Genomic DNA, 17,962 nt, shown 5'->3' on the forward strand with positions numbered 1-17,962 from the left:
CCACATTATCACCCGCTACATCTGATATGGCAGACGTGGGAGGAAACTGTTGCTTTTGGCCACAACAGTGGTGTGCAGCGCCATCAGGACGAGATGGGGCGGCTGCACAGAACACATTCTAGGATTTACACGTTTAAAATAAGACCAACCCAGAAACAATCCATTGAGAATTTAATCTGGATTAAGCTGAGAGGGCCTCTGGTGATATTGTTTTCAGGCTGGTAATCACTAACTTGATGTAATTTACCTCCTGTAATGGGGTTGTGTGTTTTAGTTGGCTGGATTACAAGAACAATTACCAGACTGATTGTGTTTGTGGTAGAACATGAGGTGTGGCTCTGCATACATTCATGGTCCCAGATGATGGACCCCTGACTTGTATCAGGGAGCCCCCACTGAGTGACAGTATTTTCCGCACTATAAGGCGCACCTAAAAACTTTTTTCTCAAAAACTGAAAGTGCGCCTTATAATCCAGTGCGCCTTATATGCGAAAAATCTTCTTCTTCTTTTTAAAAAAAAAAATAGGCCATTCGTTGACGTTGCGCCTTATAGTGCAGAAAATACTGTAAATGAAATGCAACCTCCGCTCCTGCTATAAGGAAAGTTGGAGACATCAGAACAAATGAGCAACTTTAATGTGATATAAAGGCTATTTCACAACCACTCTGAATGGTGTACTTGTGAGCTTCCTGCACCTTGTGATGAACTTCCTGTTTTGGCAGACGAGATGCACGGAATTCCTATTAAAAGTCGCGCCTCCACTCCTGCCGTGTGGTTTTATTTTAAACTGGCTTTCAATGGAAAAATTGTAGTTTTCAAAGTCAAACATTTGTATTCCACGTAACTGAGCGCCACGCTCTCGAATCTCGAACAGAATCCTGCCTTCAGATTACCTTTCCCTCTTGAGGTGATTTGGCCGCCACACCTGATGGCGCCGTGGCGGTTGGTAATGTTCTCACTGAGCGTTAGTTTGATGCATGAGACTCAGAAGATGTCTGGGAGCAGCAGAGGTGTAATTCAGCCAAATGTTTCTGTGTCACCTCTATGAAACGGTCCATCTCAGACACCGTAGGGCTGCAGTCTGAGCGGGGGCCGACGTGGTTATTCTGTCAGCATTTATAATCAAGAATGGGTGACAAAGACACTCAAAGCGGCTCGTACAATCAGCTGGAGTGGATGGAGAACTTATGTTTGCACATTTAAACCCCCGGCTGCAGTATGAAAGGCGAGACATGGAGGCTGAGACGAGAGTTCAGATGGAAGGAAATCTACGATCTGGCCAACCCCTCGTGTCTCCTGCTGGGGCGTCGTTACAGATCCATCCCAGTCAGATTGGAAGGCTCTGAGTTTTAACTTGATTATGGTGGAGTACACACCTTTATGGAACCCACAGTGAGGTTGTGTTTTCTCCGGCGTTGTGTAGTTCTTAGAATTAAACACCTGGTGGGTGTTGGACACGGAACACAGAACCCATTTATTCCAAGATGGGAGTTGGACTCTTTTGGTCCTTCAGAGAAATCAGATTTTGGAGTTAGATTTGAGGAAAACCACCTTTACTGAAGCATAATATTCATCGAATATTTTTATTTTTTTGTAATTTTATATACAGTATTTTCCACACTATAAGGCGCCACCTAAAAGCCTGTAATTTTCTCAATTTCTTATAATCCAATGTATGAAAAAAGTTTTAAAAATAGAACATTTTATTGAAGACGAGTTCTCAGATGGGGTTTATGATCCAGTGCATTTTATAATCCTGTGTGCTTTATGTACGATTTTTTTAAAAAAAAGGCCATTAATAGGGATATAATAGAGTATATTAAATAAAAATAAAATAAATGAAAAGGTCAGTGCCAGAAAATGGAATCAAAAATTTATTATCATTTACTTCTTCACAACATGACGTGAAAACGTTTCATTTCCAAACGACTTCTGAATCTCGTTTGCGCAAAATTGTTAAACTGACTTGAAATTATCAGCTTCAAAAAGGACGTCGATGAAATATATATAAAAAAAAGAATATCCGGGACCTGAGAAAACAGAAATAAACAGACATGATGTAACACGATTAGGAAGGCACATCTAGGAGAACCTTTTGTTCGTTGTGATCAGGATTGTGATCGATCTGTAACAATAGACTAGATGCACAACAAAACATTTAAGCAAATAAGAAAGCTGAATTGAAAAAAAAAGCCCTCATATTTCCACTCATACCATTTAAATAAAACAACCATAATAACTTCATATACCCACATTCATTCTTTTGTTCTTTTGCATTGGATGATCGATTCTATCAGAACGTAAACCTGCATGAATAAATAGTTCTTAAATATCTCACAAAAAAACCAAAAAAAAATTAACAAGGGCTGCTTATAACAATCAACTAGTCTTGTGATATGTGCTCATTTTTCTGCAGGAAGAATTAAATACTTCACCATCAACATGCTGAGCTGAAGGAAATGGGGTCAGTCAGACCATAAAAAGCAGTACAGTACTGTAAATGGAAAACTGAAGCAGCGTCAGCTTCAGTAAAGTAGAGGCGTTTCCACACGGCCCCCCCCTGCTTCAGCACGTTTGGAAATAATTCACGTCATTATTCCTGGGAAAAGTAGTGACCGTCGTGGATGGCCTTCTCCTTGATGATCTCTGCTGTTCTCCTCTGGTTCAGGTCCAGCAGCGCTCTGAGCAGGACGTTCAGGCTGGCCTCTCTGCCCTCTCTCTCGATCCAGACGTTCAGTAGTTCGTGGATTCGGTCCTCGTACGTAAGGTGCTCTTTGCTCTTGATCGCGTTGTCGTGGAAGTTAAGGTGACGGAAGAATCTCTTGTGGTAGTCGACGTCGATGTCTTCGAAGTAGCCGAAGCATTTCCTCAAAGATTCCTCGCCTGCAAATAAAGACGCACAAACACCTTCAGTCATGAGCCGATGTAGAGACAAAACTCGTGTGGCCCTGAGAGAGCAGAAGAGGTCAGAGTGTCTAAAAATAAACAGCACAAAAGTGTACTTTGACCAAAACTACATTTCCCATGATGCAGTGATTAAACCCATTTTAACTTTGACCAAAATATTTTCAACAAAGTTAATGTCCTAACTTGGGTTTGATGTTATTTTTCTTTATTCACTTGGATAATTTTATCCTTGATTGATGGAGTTCTGTGGGTTTAACAACCTGACAAATTAAAAGGATTTATGTTAGAACAGAGAAACAATCATATTTTTTCTGTGCAACTGTAATTGTTGTAACTTGAATAAGTAATAAATTATTATTTGACATTTAGAATTATTTGAAAACAAGCAGTAGTTACATTTATTTTACATTACTTTGAGTTACATTTATAGGTTTATAGTATATACACATATACTGTATATATATACATGTACATACACATACATACATTATATATATAATATAAATATATATATACATAATATATATATAAAGTCCGACTATTTCTGAGAAATGGTCTGACTCAGTCACATGATCTACTCAGCAATCATGTGTTAGCAAATATAGGAAAAAAGGGCTGGAATGTTTAGCCAGGGTGTCAGACGTTTACCCCCCCCCCCCGAAGGAGGGGTGATCAGGAGGGAAAGCACCTGAAACTCCCGCAGCTTCAGAGGAATAAATCACAACACCGACAAAACGCTTTGAGCGTTTTCATAAAAAAAGATGTGGAGGCAAATCCCCCTGATCCATCCCAACTATCGATCGATCGATCATTCCTAATCCATCAGCGGACAGAGAAATGAAATGAAACGTTACCGTTCACTGGAACCAGCTGGGGAAACTTCTCATCAGCCTGAAGAGAGAAGAGAAGCAGAGAATTAATAATGTCAAAAAAAAAAAGAAAGAAGTAGAAATACTTTGGGAACTTTTGGTTTGATTATTCAGACTGGAGAAACATGGTCACAAAGGTGTGTGTGTGTGTGTGTGTTCATCAGTAACTTAAATTTAATAAGGATTGATTTTATCCTGCTTGAAACAGACTCAACACACACAGTTTTACAGTTTCAGCTTAAATGGAACTTAATTTATAGTTATTAAAATATAAAATAAAAATATTATCAGATTTCACTCAAACTTTTTTCCACTCTGATTTCTTCGTTCCCACCCCTCTAGATGATCTGCTGCGAGTCGGGGTGTTTCCTGATTCATGTCATGCCATCAGACTGATTTCCTTACCGACATCGCTGGTGGACGATAATGCGTTTAGTTGCTAGGCAACAGCAAAACATTGCGCAGCAGGAAGGAGGAGCGAGCAGGTGAGCGAGGCAGAAGCGAGGGAGCAGGGGGGGTGGGGGTGCGGGGATGTTAATGAGACGCTGCTCTCACCCTGCTCTCCGGCTGCTTGGGGGTCACGGGGTCGGGGTGGGGGGGCAGGCCGGTTAGACTGTGCTGCGAGTTACTGGCGGAGCTGCTGAGGCTTTCGCACAGGCCTTTACGCTCGTCCTCCTCGTGAACCGAGGGTCGGGGTCTCACCGGTTTCCGGGTCAAGATCAGACCGGAGCAGCTCACCGTTTGGGCGTCTCCGTTCCTCCCGTCGTCAGGGGAACAGCTGGAACAGTCGTTCTGAAGAGGACGCAACGGTTATCATTCAGAACCTCATGAAGGGAGTTGTTTTAAAAAGCATCTACAGTATTTTCTGCACCAAAAAGCCTTTAATTTACTCAAAAACCGACAGTGTGCCTTAGATATGGAAAAAAAAGTTTCAAAATGGTGCAGAAAATACTGTAATTATCTGAGTTTACAGTAGATTAAAGGATGGGCTGCATCAGTGTTCCAGATAATCTGAGGAAACGGGATTGAACGACTCACCTGCTCAGCTTTAAGGCAGTCCAGGACATCAGCACCAGGATCTGAAAACAGGATGGGAGAAGAAAAAAATTGTGCAACTTTTAGAAAATTCCCATGAACACTCATGACTTGAATCAGTGAACGGCGCCGAATAACAAAGGGTAATACACACTCATCAACAATCATGTTGATTCACGCAGGAAACAAATAGTTTGTGTGGGATGATGCCGTCAGTCAGTCTTAATGAAACAAATACCAGAGGATCATCAGCATACAGAACAAGATTTGAGCTCAGAGCTCAGCAACCAGCTTGAAGTTTCACACACCTACAACTCTGGAGCAACGGACGACTCATCAGCCGCTTGAAGAAAATGACACATATAAAGTTCGCCCTCGTGTATTCCAAGCCTTGATTTACCAGAACCACGCTCTTCAGAACCTTTTCTTTTTGAGAGCAGACGACGGCGTTCGCACCCGAGTCCCGTCTGCATGCTTTAAACTTCCAGTCTTCTCTTGACGACTTCATAACTCTCGACTGCTGCGGGAGAGAAATTCGCCAGGAAACCCCAAAAAGGTCTCAGCGAGACTGAAAAGCACCCACCTTTGGACCGATGCCGCATCCTCACACACACTACGATCAGCAGAGCCACAACCGCAAAGGCAGCTACCAGTGAAATGGGCAAAACCACTGAGGTGTTCACTGGTGAAAACACAAAGAAAAACCACCATTAACAACGAATCCATCCATGCCGTCCATATTTGATATTGCAATACGTTTTCCACTGTTGCAGGTGTATCAGGTTCCTGTACAGATAACACACACACGCCTACCTGAGAGCGAGCCGGGCTTGGGTTGGATCTTCTTGCACTCCGTGTTGATGGTGGAGGTGCAGTTCCTCACGATCTCTTCATCCTTTGCACATCTAACAAAAATGTCACATTGGAAAACGTAAAGGGAGTTGAAACGACAACGGTTGTCATGGGAACGTATCTTCTCTCCTGCATCGGAGGAGACGTCCTCTGGTCACTCACCTCGAACACTTCTTGCACACTTCGCACGCTTGGTCGGGAGCACAGAAGCTCCCCGCCCTGCACCGACACTCGGTGTTGTGGGTGAGCGTGCACGCGGACACGACTTCCTGATCTGAGGAAACGAAACAAGGAGCTCATTACGTTTGAGTCTGTTTACAAAAACAAACGGCGGTTTGAATATCGCGCCCCCCCCCCCCACCTCCGCCTTTGGATGCTCACCTGAGCGACACTGTGTGCACTTGAAACACTTATCCAGATGGTTGGTGTGCTCGGTGTACGTTCCATCTTCACACTGCTTACACTCCCCCCTCTGTCCCGCTGTAGTGCAGGACGACTGCAGGTACTGACCTGATGCATAAAACACAAACATGACCCTGAAACATGTTTACACCGGGGGGGGAGGGGGACTCATTTTCACTGAGGGCCACATCACCAAAACGGCTGTCCTAAAAGGGCCTGATGTAACTAATAAATGGAACTCAATGTAACAAATGTAACGACTACTTAATTTTAAATAACTCTGAATTTACTACTTATTCAAGTTACAAACATTTTTTTTAAAAATCTGTTTTTCCGTTCTAACATAACTCCTTTTAATTTGTCAGGTTATTAAACCCACAGAACTCCATCAATCAAGGATCAAACTATCAATCAATAAAGAAAAATAACATCAGACACAAGTTAGGACATTAACTTAGTTTAAAACGTTTTTGTCGGACTTAAAATGGGCTGAATGACTGCATTGTGGGAAATGTAGTTTTGGTCAAAGCACATTTTTGAACTGTTTATTTTTAGACACTTACATGTTATGCTCTCGCTGGCCACATAAAATTATGTAGAGGGCCACATTTGGCCCCCGGGCCTTGAGTTTGACACATGTGGTTTACACAGTGACTCAACTGAATGAGTCCCTGGTTCATGATATCTGCTAAGCCCGGTGTTTCTTACCAGCTGGGCAGTTCAAACAGCAGATGCTGCCGCTGCGATACTCCAGGCTTTCTCTGCAGCGGACGTCACGCCGTTTCCTGTTGCCTCCCGGCTGCACAAACGCCCCCGTGGGGTTAAAACTCAGGACCAGTGACAAGAAAACCTGTGAGAGGAATCAAGGAACAGTTTGTTTGCTGCTTTGTGTGTGGGTTTTTTTTTTCAAACACCATTTGTAAAGACATTTTTCAATGAGAGCATGAGAAAAATTTCTAAAGCAACAACTTTTAGTTTATATAAAACTATCAGACCTCCACTGGGAGTTAACGCCTGCAGCTCCTTAAGGGAACATGTCCAGACTGAACACCAGAGGACGTTCATACTGGGTTGAACAGGAAACTCCTACAGGTCATGCATGTTACTATGGTGATCATCAGTCAGGTGTTTTTTGTATTTTTTTGTCCTCACCTGTGTTTTTCTGCACTGAGGCTGGTTTTTATCAAAAAATAGGATAAAACAAACAGAACTTGTGAAACACTCCTGCATCATTCAAGGTCACTCACAAGCACTTTGGTCATGATTGTCAATGGAGTTTTCTGGCAACCCTACAAAAAGAACCCGCCTAACTCAACTGAGTCATCTGTTAACCCTTTCTTTTCTTCAAGGTGAGCATGATTAAGCATACCAGAAAGCATTACAGGACAGGTACACGCCCTTCAATTCACTCATCTTAGTCTTATACAACCATTTCATTCACAAAGACATTATTCAAGAGCAGTTCAGGAACAAAACCACGGACATCAACTTTCTCCCCCGTTTCATGTCTGTATTTACTCGTCCATGCAGACGGCATGACCAGCTTTAGTGTGTTTTTGTGCTCTATTTATGAATAAATGAATACATAATAAAAAAAAAAATGTTGTAATAAGAGATGTTGTTGATTCAGAAAAAAAAAAGACTGAATAAATAAAAAATAAATAATGATTAATATTAGTGTAGCTGATAACATCCTGTGACAATCTGAAATCCTACGAAACACTTCCGTTCACAGGAAGCTCCAGCGGAATACGTGTTGAAGCCAAAGTTGTTAAAACAACACAGAATGACAGACGTTCACTCTAAACACTTCCCGACTGATTTCACTGATTGTGCAATCAGACCGATGGAGATCACGTCTGATCAGTGGTCACGTTGATAAACGCAAATCAGGTGCATGGGCCGGATCGGGGACTTTCCTTTAGAACTGCAGGTTATGTTGTAATTTAGCCATCTATTTGGATTAACACCAGATTGCACCCATAGACAAAGATCCTCCGAGTACGCCTGAATTTTTTTTTCATTAAAATTAATTCATTACTCCTGAGAAATTATTTTTAAAAAAAAATCGCAATATGACAAAATGTAAAAAAAAACAACAACTCCTGGATCTTCTCTTATTTTGACCCCAGTGACCCCGGTTCTACACAGAAAACAATTCCTCTCACCAGGTTTCATGAAAATCTGACGAGTAGTTTTTACACAATCCTGTTAAAAAAACAACAACCAAAGAAACAGATGGAAATTAGCTTCTTGGCAGCTGTAATTACCGGTTTTACAAGTTTTGATCTCATAACCACTGATTAGAAAATGGTAAGATTCCAAACCAATCACTAAATAATCCATATACAGTCAACACCTGACCAGGTAAGGGAAATAACCAAATAAGGGAATCGTGTGGATCCCAAACTTTTCCACACCCAGCTTTATTATTCTTCCTGCCCTACATGGTTTGAATCACATGCTAGTGGGTGACACACACACACACACACACACACGGTAAACAACAAGTGAATGGTATTTCACTCCCACTATAAAACCTGTTCAGTGAACATGTTGTGTCGTCACTGAGTTTAATGATGCAGACACAGAAGCTCAACTAAAACATGGATTTATTGTTGTCGGCCACTTGACTCGGATTGAATGTCCACTTTGGGGGGGTTATAATGGCTGAGTTATGGGTGTAAACAGAGTAATAGCTACATAAATTAGGTAGGGGATCAATAATTTACTAACTTATCTTGAATCAAATTAAATAAAAAGAAAACAAATCAAACGAGGATGCTGTGAACCTGTTGCCCCACTAAGTGGTCGCTGCAATAATGTGTTACAATAAAGTTTGACCCCCTGGTGCATTAATATAGATAATAATGAGAAACTGGACCAACACAGCTGGAGAACGGCTTAGAATAATAAATAGATGCTTTATAATAATAAAATATAGATAAATAATATATTAGAATGTTCGTTTTCTTGTTTCTTTCTTGTTTTTTAAAGCCAAACAACTTCAGGAGGTCCTCTCGGTTCAGTTTGAGGGGAAACAGTCTGGATTTACTTTTGGAAGCTAACGTGGAATTTCACACCTGGACTCCGATTGGGTGGATTTTAACACGTGACTGTGACGTTCGGAGGAAAATGTCTAGAAACAAACAAGATTTTTATTTTTTAAATTAATTAAAAACAAAACAAAAAATTTGGAGCAAATTTAATTCCGTCACATAAACACGGAATTAAATTTTCGCGTCCCGTCAAGGTGTGCAACCGGAAGTGTGTCCTCACCGGAACCGAACCTCCTAAACCCGGTTCTCCTCGGAGCCAGCGGCGGAACCCACTCACCGTCAGACGGCAGAGGCTGGTCATGCTTCGGTGGGCTCGTCCAAACTCCCACAGCTCCGCTGAATCATTCCGGTCCAGTTCCCGGGCGGCGTGAGGTCGTCTCAAAGTTCCACGCAGGTTTGTTAGTGACGAAATAACGAGGACGAGGTAAGGAAAGAGGGCGGAGCTACAGCCTGGATCCTAGGACTGCCCCCTCGCCTCTCAGCCAATAGGATTGTCCAGAGAGCAAACAGGCCACAGATGGAAGAACTCAGGTAACCGAGCGAAGGACGTACCTGTGCTGTTATTATAGAGATGTCAACCCGTCTTTGGTTGTTTCACACTGAAGAACAATAAAAGTGACCGGAAATATTTGTAATAATACTTTTTTCTATCCCTAACCCCACCCCTTTATTTAGATCATCAAGACGTCACAAAAGTAGTGCTGTAATATTTGGTGATTATTTCATTCATGTTTTATCAAACTTTAATACAGTCTGTGCTTCACTATATCGATTAGAGATGATTTATCAGAAGTTGTCTTGAATCCTGAATCAGTAACAAGTTATTTAGTGACTTGTTACTGATTCACACAAGCAGCACGCTTGTGATCACAATGAAGTGTCAAAGATGACAAAATATTAGCCTAACCACTTACAACGATTCATTACTGCAGCAACGTCAACCGGACATTACAAGAGAAAACTAAAAACAAAGACAATGAATATGAGCTAAGGATATGTGTAAACGTGTGATTTCTCAAAATAGAGAACTGGAATAAACTAATAGCTTGGCCTTCCCTACTGTTCCTCAGTGCATGCTGGGTAAGAACATTGATAATGGAATAATAAATGAAAAAAACAGACCTTAAACAATATTTTATTTCATTTTTAAAATTTTTTTGTCTATTCCTCAGAGGTGTCAGTGTTGACTCCTCATCATGAAATGAACTCTGAATGAAGGCCACATCTCCACCGACTAACAACGGGTTCCTGCACGCTGTCAGGCTCACAGGCTTATGAGGAAAACAGACTCTTCATCGCTGCATCACAATTTTTAACCAAACCTCTCCTTTATATGCCGGTTTGAAATTATCTAATGAGCAGTTTGTCTGCAGAACGCAGATATGGAACCCAAGAGGAAGCTGTGGGTTCAACTGGAGATCCTATCCTAACTGGGACAGAGAACGTGTGCTGCTGCAGATCCGGAGAAGACGTGATGGGATTCAGACAGAGACTTAATGCTCAGTTTTAGTCTGTTGTAGTGAACAGTCACACGTCTAATGGTGGTTGATGAGCTGATGAGGCTGTCGTGACTCACAATGGAAGACCGGACTCTTATTTGTGGGACTGATTGACGATTCTGTGACGTCAATGACCAGAACCTTCATCGTGTGGGGGTCGAGCCTGCAGCGTGTTGCTCTGCTGGAGCTTGTGTTTTGGGGCGATAAGACCAGGGAGGAGGCCGAAACCTCTGAGACACTTTTTTCCAAGATAAGACTTGTTGGACTCCACTGTCATCTACTCATCCGACGAGTTCAGGACCAGTCATGCCAAATAGAAGCAAGGATTTCTGTGTCTACTGAGTGACTTTAAGAGGACTTTTGGCCTCCACTGTAAATAAATCATGCAGTGATGTTTTTTTGTATTACAATATTCCCCCAAGTAGTAGCGTTTGTTCACTCTTTATCACAACAGTCCTCTTTGATGCTCATGGGCATGTGTGTAGGTGCTCAGTCATCCAGGTCATGGATATCCAAAGCTGTTTGAGTCAATCCGCTGGATGTTAAGAGAGTTCTTGAAGACGTTTCGTCTCTCATCCAAGAGCTTCTTCAGTTCTGAAGGTGGCTGGTCTTGTCCTGCTGAGTCCTGCCCTGATGTGTTGGCTCTTCTGTGTTGAGCCATGCGCCTGCAGGGTGGTTGTTTGGCCTATAGAAGTTCCCTCTGTACTGGAAATAGGTGGCGTTGAGGCAGAGGTGCAAAAGCTGGCAGGTCTGGTCGGGGCTGAGGTTTTGTCCTGTCGTTGAGGGTGGTGTCCTGTGAAAGCCGTTGTCTCACTGCTTCCACCGCCTCCGTTGCGTAGGATAGCATGGTCTCATCTGTATCCAAACTCAGTCCTCTCGCCTTTTCCACAAAGTCCATGGAGTTCTGTATATGGTAGGGGTTGTTACCCACTAGCTGGGCCAAGACGGTAGCAACATGCTTGGCAATGTTGTATGTGACTGAGTTGATGCTGCTGACAAAGGGTCTGAGGGGGGCTCCGTCTTTATGAATTTTGGGGAGGCCATATATGCATGGGATAGCCTCCCCAGGGTACCGGCGATAGTACAGCAGGTGGTTTATAGTTTCCTCCTTCTGTAGCTTCTGTAGGCAGTCCACAGCTTCTGTAGGCATGTGAAAAGAGCTGATCTTCAGTGGGAAGGTTGCCTCATTTAATGTCAGTCCAGTCAGCCTTTCATTGGCTGCTAATAGACTATATAACAATAGAAAAGTAACTGTAACCCTTGACCAAATTGTTGAAGGTTTATTTCAGTCATGGTAAGTTTTAACAGGTAAAGATGGATAGATAAACGGGGACAGCGCTCAGGAGAAGTCGTACCGACACGGGCATCGAGTTCCTTCCTGAAGTTTGGAGGAAGTCCATCATATAGTTTCTGTTTAATCGCGCTGATAATCAAAGCAAACCTGAAGGTCGAAAAGATGATATCTCTACCGGCATTGATTTTCTTTATCGTTGTTTAAAGCTCATTGTGACTCTGATAGTGTTACAGGAACACAGTGCTAAATCAATATAACTTTTATTTATTACCTCCACTAAGGAGGACACCTCTCACCACTATTGGTTGAGTTTGACTCAACTCGATGAAGGATGGAGCGTGGGTCAAGACAGGACCCGTTAAAAACTAGTTTAAATCTGGATTAAAGAGCAGAAACATGAGTTTATTATGGTGGCATTCTATTAGAATTCAGTTTATAACCATGTCATCTTCTCTAACCGAATTAAAACTGTGCAGATTAGTAAAGGATTCAATCTCCATTATTCCATCATTTTATTTAATCTATAAATGTAAGGATGTGTTTGCATGTGTGAGTCATGAGTTATGGGATACGGGAAGCTACATATAATAAATCACATGAATTAATGAACACAGTAGATGGGGTAGGATTATACGAGTTAAACACCCTCCCATTCATTTTCTGCGTGTAAATGTGTTGATAATTGTTGGTTTATTGGTCTCACGGTGGATTATGCTTCTCATTTAATGTTGTATTTAATTTTCCCCCACATGCTTATAGTAAACTCAATCAAATATTTGCTTTTATAGGGGAAATATTTGCACAACTTTATTGCAGTTAATACAAGAATCAGCTTTTTGCTGTTGTTCTAACAAAAATAACCCCCATACATAACAGGATGAAAATATATGTTAAAAAAAAAAAAAGTGTACATTTAGACGTTTATGTAGGTTTTTCTGTTCGAAAATGTTGGTAAAAGACACTTCAGGACAGGTATAATTTTTAGATTGATATAAGTAATATTGTGAATATCTACATTTACTTTAAATGCTATAAATATCTTTGAATGATTTGCTTCACGTGTGTTAGACGATGCACATTTAATCTGTGCTTTGGTGCATGATGCACAATAACTAGTGTTTAGACAAGTTGAGATCTTTAAACTGTACATTTATTTCCAAAAAGGCTGCATATACATTTGCAAATTCTACTGTACAGAAAAACATCCAAAATGTCCATAATTATAGATACAATATACCACAAAGCTGCCCTGGCATTACCAAACATAGATGTTCAGCACTAGAAAAAGCTCTGCAGCCTATTCGATATAATAATCTTAAATACTTTTTTTCAACTAATGCCTTTTAATGTTATGCCAGTACAGTTTATTGTTTTTTTTTTCAACCCCATCTGTATTTTACCACATTCACCATTTACAGTAGTTTAAACAAGGCACAAGAATAGTGATATGAAGCCAAAGGCCATGCGTGAAGCCATAAAGAGCGTGAGACCGAACAACTCAGGTGACAGAAATCCATGGACTGAACGTTTAATTGCATGAAACAGGGTTAGTCTTACACCAAAGCATTATACATAGAGAGGATATGTGTGTGTGTGTGTGTGTGTGTGTGTGTGTGTGTGTGTGTGTGTGTGTGTGTGTGAGAGCTTACTTTAACAAAAGGAATTCCAACACGTTGATGAGATACAGTAGACGCAGCTGAAACACACCCAGAAATGGCGGTGTGTGTCGAGTGTGATGGACACACACACACACACGCACACGCACACGCACACGCACACACACACACACACACACACACACACACACACACACACACACACACACACACACACACACACACACACAAACAGAAGCCAACCACGAAGCATTACAAAAAGCACACGGGTCCCCCCTTTTTCAGATTCTTTGCTTTGCCAGAATGAAAAAAGAGAATCCAGGTTTGTCACAATTAAAGATACACACCGAGGGAGGGGGGGAAAAAATCTTTTTTTTTTTTTTCTTCATTCCCACCTTGAAATCACAGAATAGATTGATAGAATCCTGATAAACTTTGCGACAAAATATGAAGCAGGTGGTTTGTTGGGCCCAGATTGAGGACTGAACCCATATGCACTCCATCATGTAAGATGAACAAATTACCTCTGAATTAGCTGCAATAATCAACATCATTTCATTTTCACTGCTTTTGGAATTTGAACACAGTTGACAAAGCATGGGAGCGCGAGCGGAGATGGTTTTGGAGCTCGGTTGGGGATAATAGAACAGATGTGGATAAGGAGTGTGTGAAAGCAGAGCAACGGATCACAGCCAGGGCTCTCAGCTGCGGCGCTGTTACTCCGACTGGATGTTTGCACATGCTTCCAGGCACTGGAAGAAATAAACAGGGATTAAACAAACTGATTAGTCTTTCCTGAGTTTGTGAAACATCAAACCGCAGGACTCACTGAAGTCTCAACGAAAGAAACGTTTCACAAATCATATAACAGGTGAGGATGATGTCCTTCAGGAATCAAAAACACCTATTTCTCCTCGTGCCTTTAGTGCTTTTTCTGGTGTGTTATGTTTTGAAGCAGACCTATAGGCTTACAGACACACAGGTTTATAGGTCTACAGGTTTGTGGTGCAAAAGGCTCCAAAAATACCATTTTGAAAGCTGACAGTTTGGGTGGGGGTTTCAGGAGAAATGACTGGATTGGAAAAAAAATAAATTAAATTTTCTCTAATTACACACAAACAACCAAAGCAATTTTCACAATGTTTGTTAGAAGGATGGTGTTTGTCTCAGAGCAGAAGCCGTTTAATTCTGGAGTGGCTCCAGATGGAGGTGGATCCAGGAATTCATTCTGACTCTCATCAGGCTTCCTCTGCTTTCCCAGAAATAAATAATATTAATAATAATAATAATAATAACAATAATAATAATAATAATAATAATAATAATAATAATAATAGTGATAATAATAATGATAATAATAATAATCCTATAAAAATTGCATATATGAATATGTATTGTTAGGGGGTGAATTTTAAAGTATTTTTTGCCATCCTAGTTTTAATACATGTTGATGTGACCAAAAAAGTAGCCAAATATCCTAAATTCCTCCCTCACCTTTACATTCTACCAACACAGCAGGTACAAACTGACTTCTCAGAATAACCAGGTGAGTGTATCATTTAAGAAACCAGTATACATTTATACACTTAACATTTTTAATAGGTTTAGGAAAATCTAGTGTTCTGTCTCTGCTTCAGAACAATGTAGGCAAACAGAATTCCCTATGTGGTGCTTTTTTTATTTTTATTTCTGGATAGGAGATCATAAACTATTATTTGCTTTGTTTTCTGGACAAAATATCCTGCCATTAATGTGATTTTTGTGAGGATGACAGCCCAAATGGTGAGATACAGTACAGTATTATTTACCCAGCATGCATCTCTCCTGCAGAATAAAGGCAAAGACCCATATTGATGTGAGATATATTATGAATCCTCCCTGCAGCGCAAAGGCTGGGTGTTGTTTCTAAATAGGATGTGTTAAAGAAGATTCATTAGAATGTGAATTGTATTTAAAGTGGTGCAGTAAAAAAATCAAGTATGATAAAAAATATCTTTAAAGAGCAAAAATGAAAAAGAATCAGTCTTGATCTGATGGGACGTCTGGTGAAGTTCAACTTCTGGAGCATTCTAACGCCAGAATTCACCCGTTCACACGGTGTTGGCAGAGACCATGATGCAATGCAGCACCTGCTCATCAGGGGCGGGGACCAGTCACACAACCAAATACTCACACACTCATTCACACACTCATTCACACACCAATCGGCCACTGGTTGTTGTCCAAAAGCGCCCTGGGGCCGACTCGGGGCGGGCTGGCCCGCAGCCGAGCCGACAGCACCTGGTCCTCCCAGCCTCAGCTCGGCGTGTTAAAAAAAACAAAAATGCAGAAAAATCACCATCCCATAATATGCATTGCTGTGTGGACATGACATTTTGTTCATACTGGACAGCTGCAGTCTCCATCTTCTGTCTTGTTCTGGTGTTTAGCTGTGAAGCTCCAGACGTGTTTGGGTGAACTTCACCTGACTCTTCATCAGTAGAGACGTCTAAGAGACCGCAATGCATGATGGGAACTAGTGAGAAGATGCAGGAGGATAGGAAATGACAGGGAATGTCGTCGTTGGAGGAAACCCTGACGAATAGTGACGGTGACTCAAACGAGGCCCGTTTGGTCCTTTTTCGGTTAATCTGTGCTGATATTTTGTGTGTGTGTGTCTGTGTGTGTGTGTGTGTGTGTGTGTGTGTGTGTGTGTGTGTGTGTGTGTGTGTGTGTGTTTTTTTTAAAATGATCATACAGCACTAACCGGCCAAATGTGCCAAACGTCAAACAGATTAGATATTTTTAAACCTTTTAAAGAGATGATGATGGGATGGATACTTGGCTTTAAAAAACGTTCACAATCACAACAGCTAAAGCGATCGGCAGCGTCAGTTGAAAAATATATTATCGGACGTAAAACGGTAGCTTCTGACTGTCATCCATTCTTTGTCACAGGGATTATGGAGTGGTGGAAACTAGATTAGTTGATTTTAGGTGTATTAGTTGATTTGCATGTAAGCATTTTAATGCAAATACATCCAGACAGAAGAAAGGAGCTCCCATCGCTTCCTCCACCTTCACGGCTGACCCACCGCGCCGGATGACGATCACAAAGATTCAACTTAGAATAAAGAACAAAATATGTTTTTCAAGGAAATTAATAAAAAAATAAAATAAAACAAAAAGTGGAAAATGATTTATAGAGTCCATTCTTGGATATATTCTTAAAAAGATTAGGGTGTATCCACAGCAGGTCCCGTCTCACCTCGACCGACCTGCTGTGATTGGTCAGCGTGTCGTCCAATCCCAGATGACCTGATGACCTCCTCGGCCCGCGTCGTACCGTCCATTGCTGGGCCGTTTGCGTTTCGCCTCAGCCCGTGTCGTCAGCAGCCGAGTCGTGTGTGTTGCGGTTTGTTAGTGTGTCTGTAACGCACACGCCGCCCGCCTGGATGTGATTGGACGAGACAACATGCTCCGGATCATCCTGGTCCTTGGAGGAGGAGCTTTTGGAGTGGATCTTGCCGATCTCCTCCAGGGCGCTGGCCAGCGAGTCCAGGTCGGCGGTGTCCTGGTGGCGAGCCTCCCACAGGCTCAGGATGACCGCCGACGGGCTCCGCTGCTTCGCAAAGTAGCCCAGGTTCCTATTGATGAGACGGATTGACACAGCCTGATACGTCCTTATTGATTATGTATCAATTTATGTTGATCAAAGTGAAACTAGAGGCTAATTTCCTTCATCTCTTGATACATCTGATACACTTTGAAGCAATAAATAACAAATGTGGTGACTGCTATAAGTCCCTGTGAGTGTCCTATAGATTTGTGTGTTATTTCTAATATCTATGATTATGTGCTATAAATGTAAGGATGTGTGAGAAAACATTTCAGCGCTGCACATAACCTTCACAGTAAATGAAGAATTGTTACTTAAAGCCCCCCAACCATTTGTTATCTTGCCTTTAAGAAGATCTCAAGTGTCAAAGGGGGTGACCGTAAAACACACTCCTATAATTATGCAGCGCTTAAACAAAGCGCTGCATAAAGAACGGTTATCCACGTGTCAGAGTAGCTTTAAATCCAAGCTAATAAAACCACCCTTGATATCTTATTTTTCAGCGTTAAAAAACAGAACTATTAGACGTGTCTGCTGCCGAAAATAAATTTTTCAGTGTGATGCAATTAAAAAAAAAAAGCCTTTTGGTTCTCATGCTACAAACTTGACAGGTTCAGATTTTTGAACCCCCACCCCCCAAAAACAAAAAGACATGGCAAAGCAGGAAGCCTGCCAGTAGGTTTCTGTGGTCATGCTGCGTGGTGAACAGCAGGGGGCAGTGTTTCACCTCCACTATAAAGAGACTGGAAACGCTGCAGGGACTGGTCACATCAGGACCAGTCCAGAGCTGTCCAGCGTGGACGGGGAAGCTTATCGGGCCACCGTGGGCT

At 41.7% G+C, this 17,962-nt stretch overlaps 2 protein-coding genes across 4 annotated transcripts in view; both read right to left on the bottom strand.

Moving 5' to 3' along the window:
* Positions 1 to 1,862: 1,862 nt before the first annotated feature.
* hdr (hematopoietic death receptor) lies at positions 1,863 to 9,559 on the bottom strand. Of its 2 annotated transcripts, none has more exons than XM_068311427.1 (10): positions 9,403 to 9,559; positions 6,775 to 6,916; positions 6,046 to 6,174; positions 5,827 to 5,938; positions 5,626 to 5,717; positions 5,396 to 5,494; positions 4,816 to 4,856; positions 4,480 to 4,569; positions 3,763 to 3,799; positions 1,863 to 2,884 (listed from the first exon to the last, which is right to left on the bottom strand). In XM_068311427.1, exons 1-10 carry the CDS (start codon positions 9,424 to 9,426, stop codon positions 2,595 to 2,597), a joined length of 1,056 nt encoding a protein of 351 aa, XP_068167528.1. In that variant the 5' UTR covers positions 9,427 to 9,559; the 3' UTR covers positions 1,863 to 2,594. The 2 variants fall into 2 exon arrangements, with proteins under 2 accessions (XP_068167528.1, XP_068167526.1); XM_068311425.1 differs by having other exon boundaries at positions 4,333 to 4,569.
* Positions 9,560 to 12,977: 3,418 nt separating this feature from the next.
* LOC137593080 (netrin receptor UNC5D-like) overlaps positions 12,978 to 17,962 on the bottom strand; it is a 172,087-nt gene continuing 167,102 nt past the window's right edge. For both annotated transcript variants that reach the window (XM_068311674.1, XM_068311673.1), the window contains one exon: positions 12,978 to 17,160. In XM_068311674.1, the coding sequence (XP_068167775.1) occupies positions 16,890 to 17,160 (271 nt within the window). In that variant the 3' untranslated portion in view covers positions 12,978 to 16,889. The remainder of the gene's footprint in view (positions 17,161 to 17,962) is intronic.

Source organism: Antennarius striatus, chromosome 3, assembly GCF_040054535.1.
Source record: "Antennarius striatus isolate MH-2024 chromosome 3, ASM4005453v1, whole genome shotgun sequence".
In the NCBI taxonomy this organism is placed as follows: domain Eukaryota; kingdom Metazoa; phylum Chordata; class Actinopteri; order Lophiiformes; family Antennariidae; genus Antennarius; species Antennarius striatus.

Bases quoted from the DNA above. Each gene is read 5' to 3' on its own strand.
- hdr (XM_068311425.1), bottom strand. From the start codon at position 9,426: ATGACCAGCCTCTGCCGTCTGACG. The intron at 5,718-5,826 runs GTGAGTGACCAG...CATTTTTGTTAG, and splicing joins GTGTGCAAGAAGTGTTCGAG to ATGTGCAAAGGATGAAGAGA. The intron at 4,857-5,395 runs GTGGGTGCTTTT...TCCTGTTTTCAG, and splicing joins GATGCGGCATCGGTCCAAAG to ATCCTGGTGCTGATGTCCTG.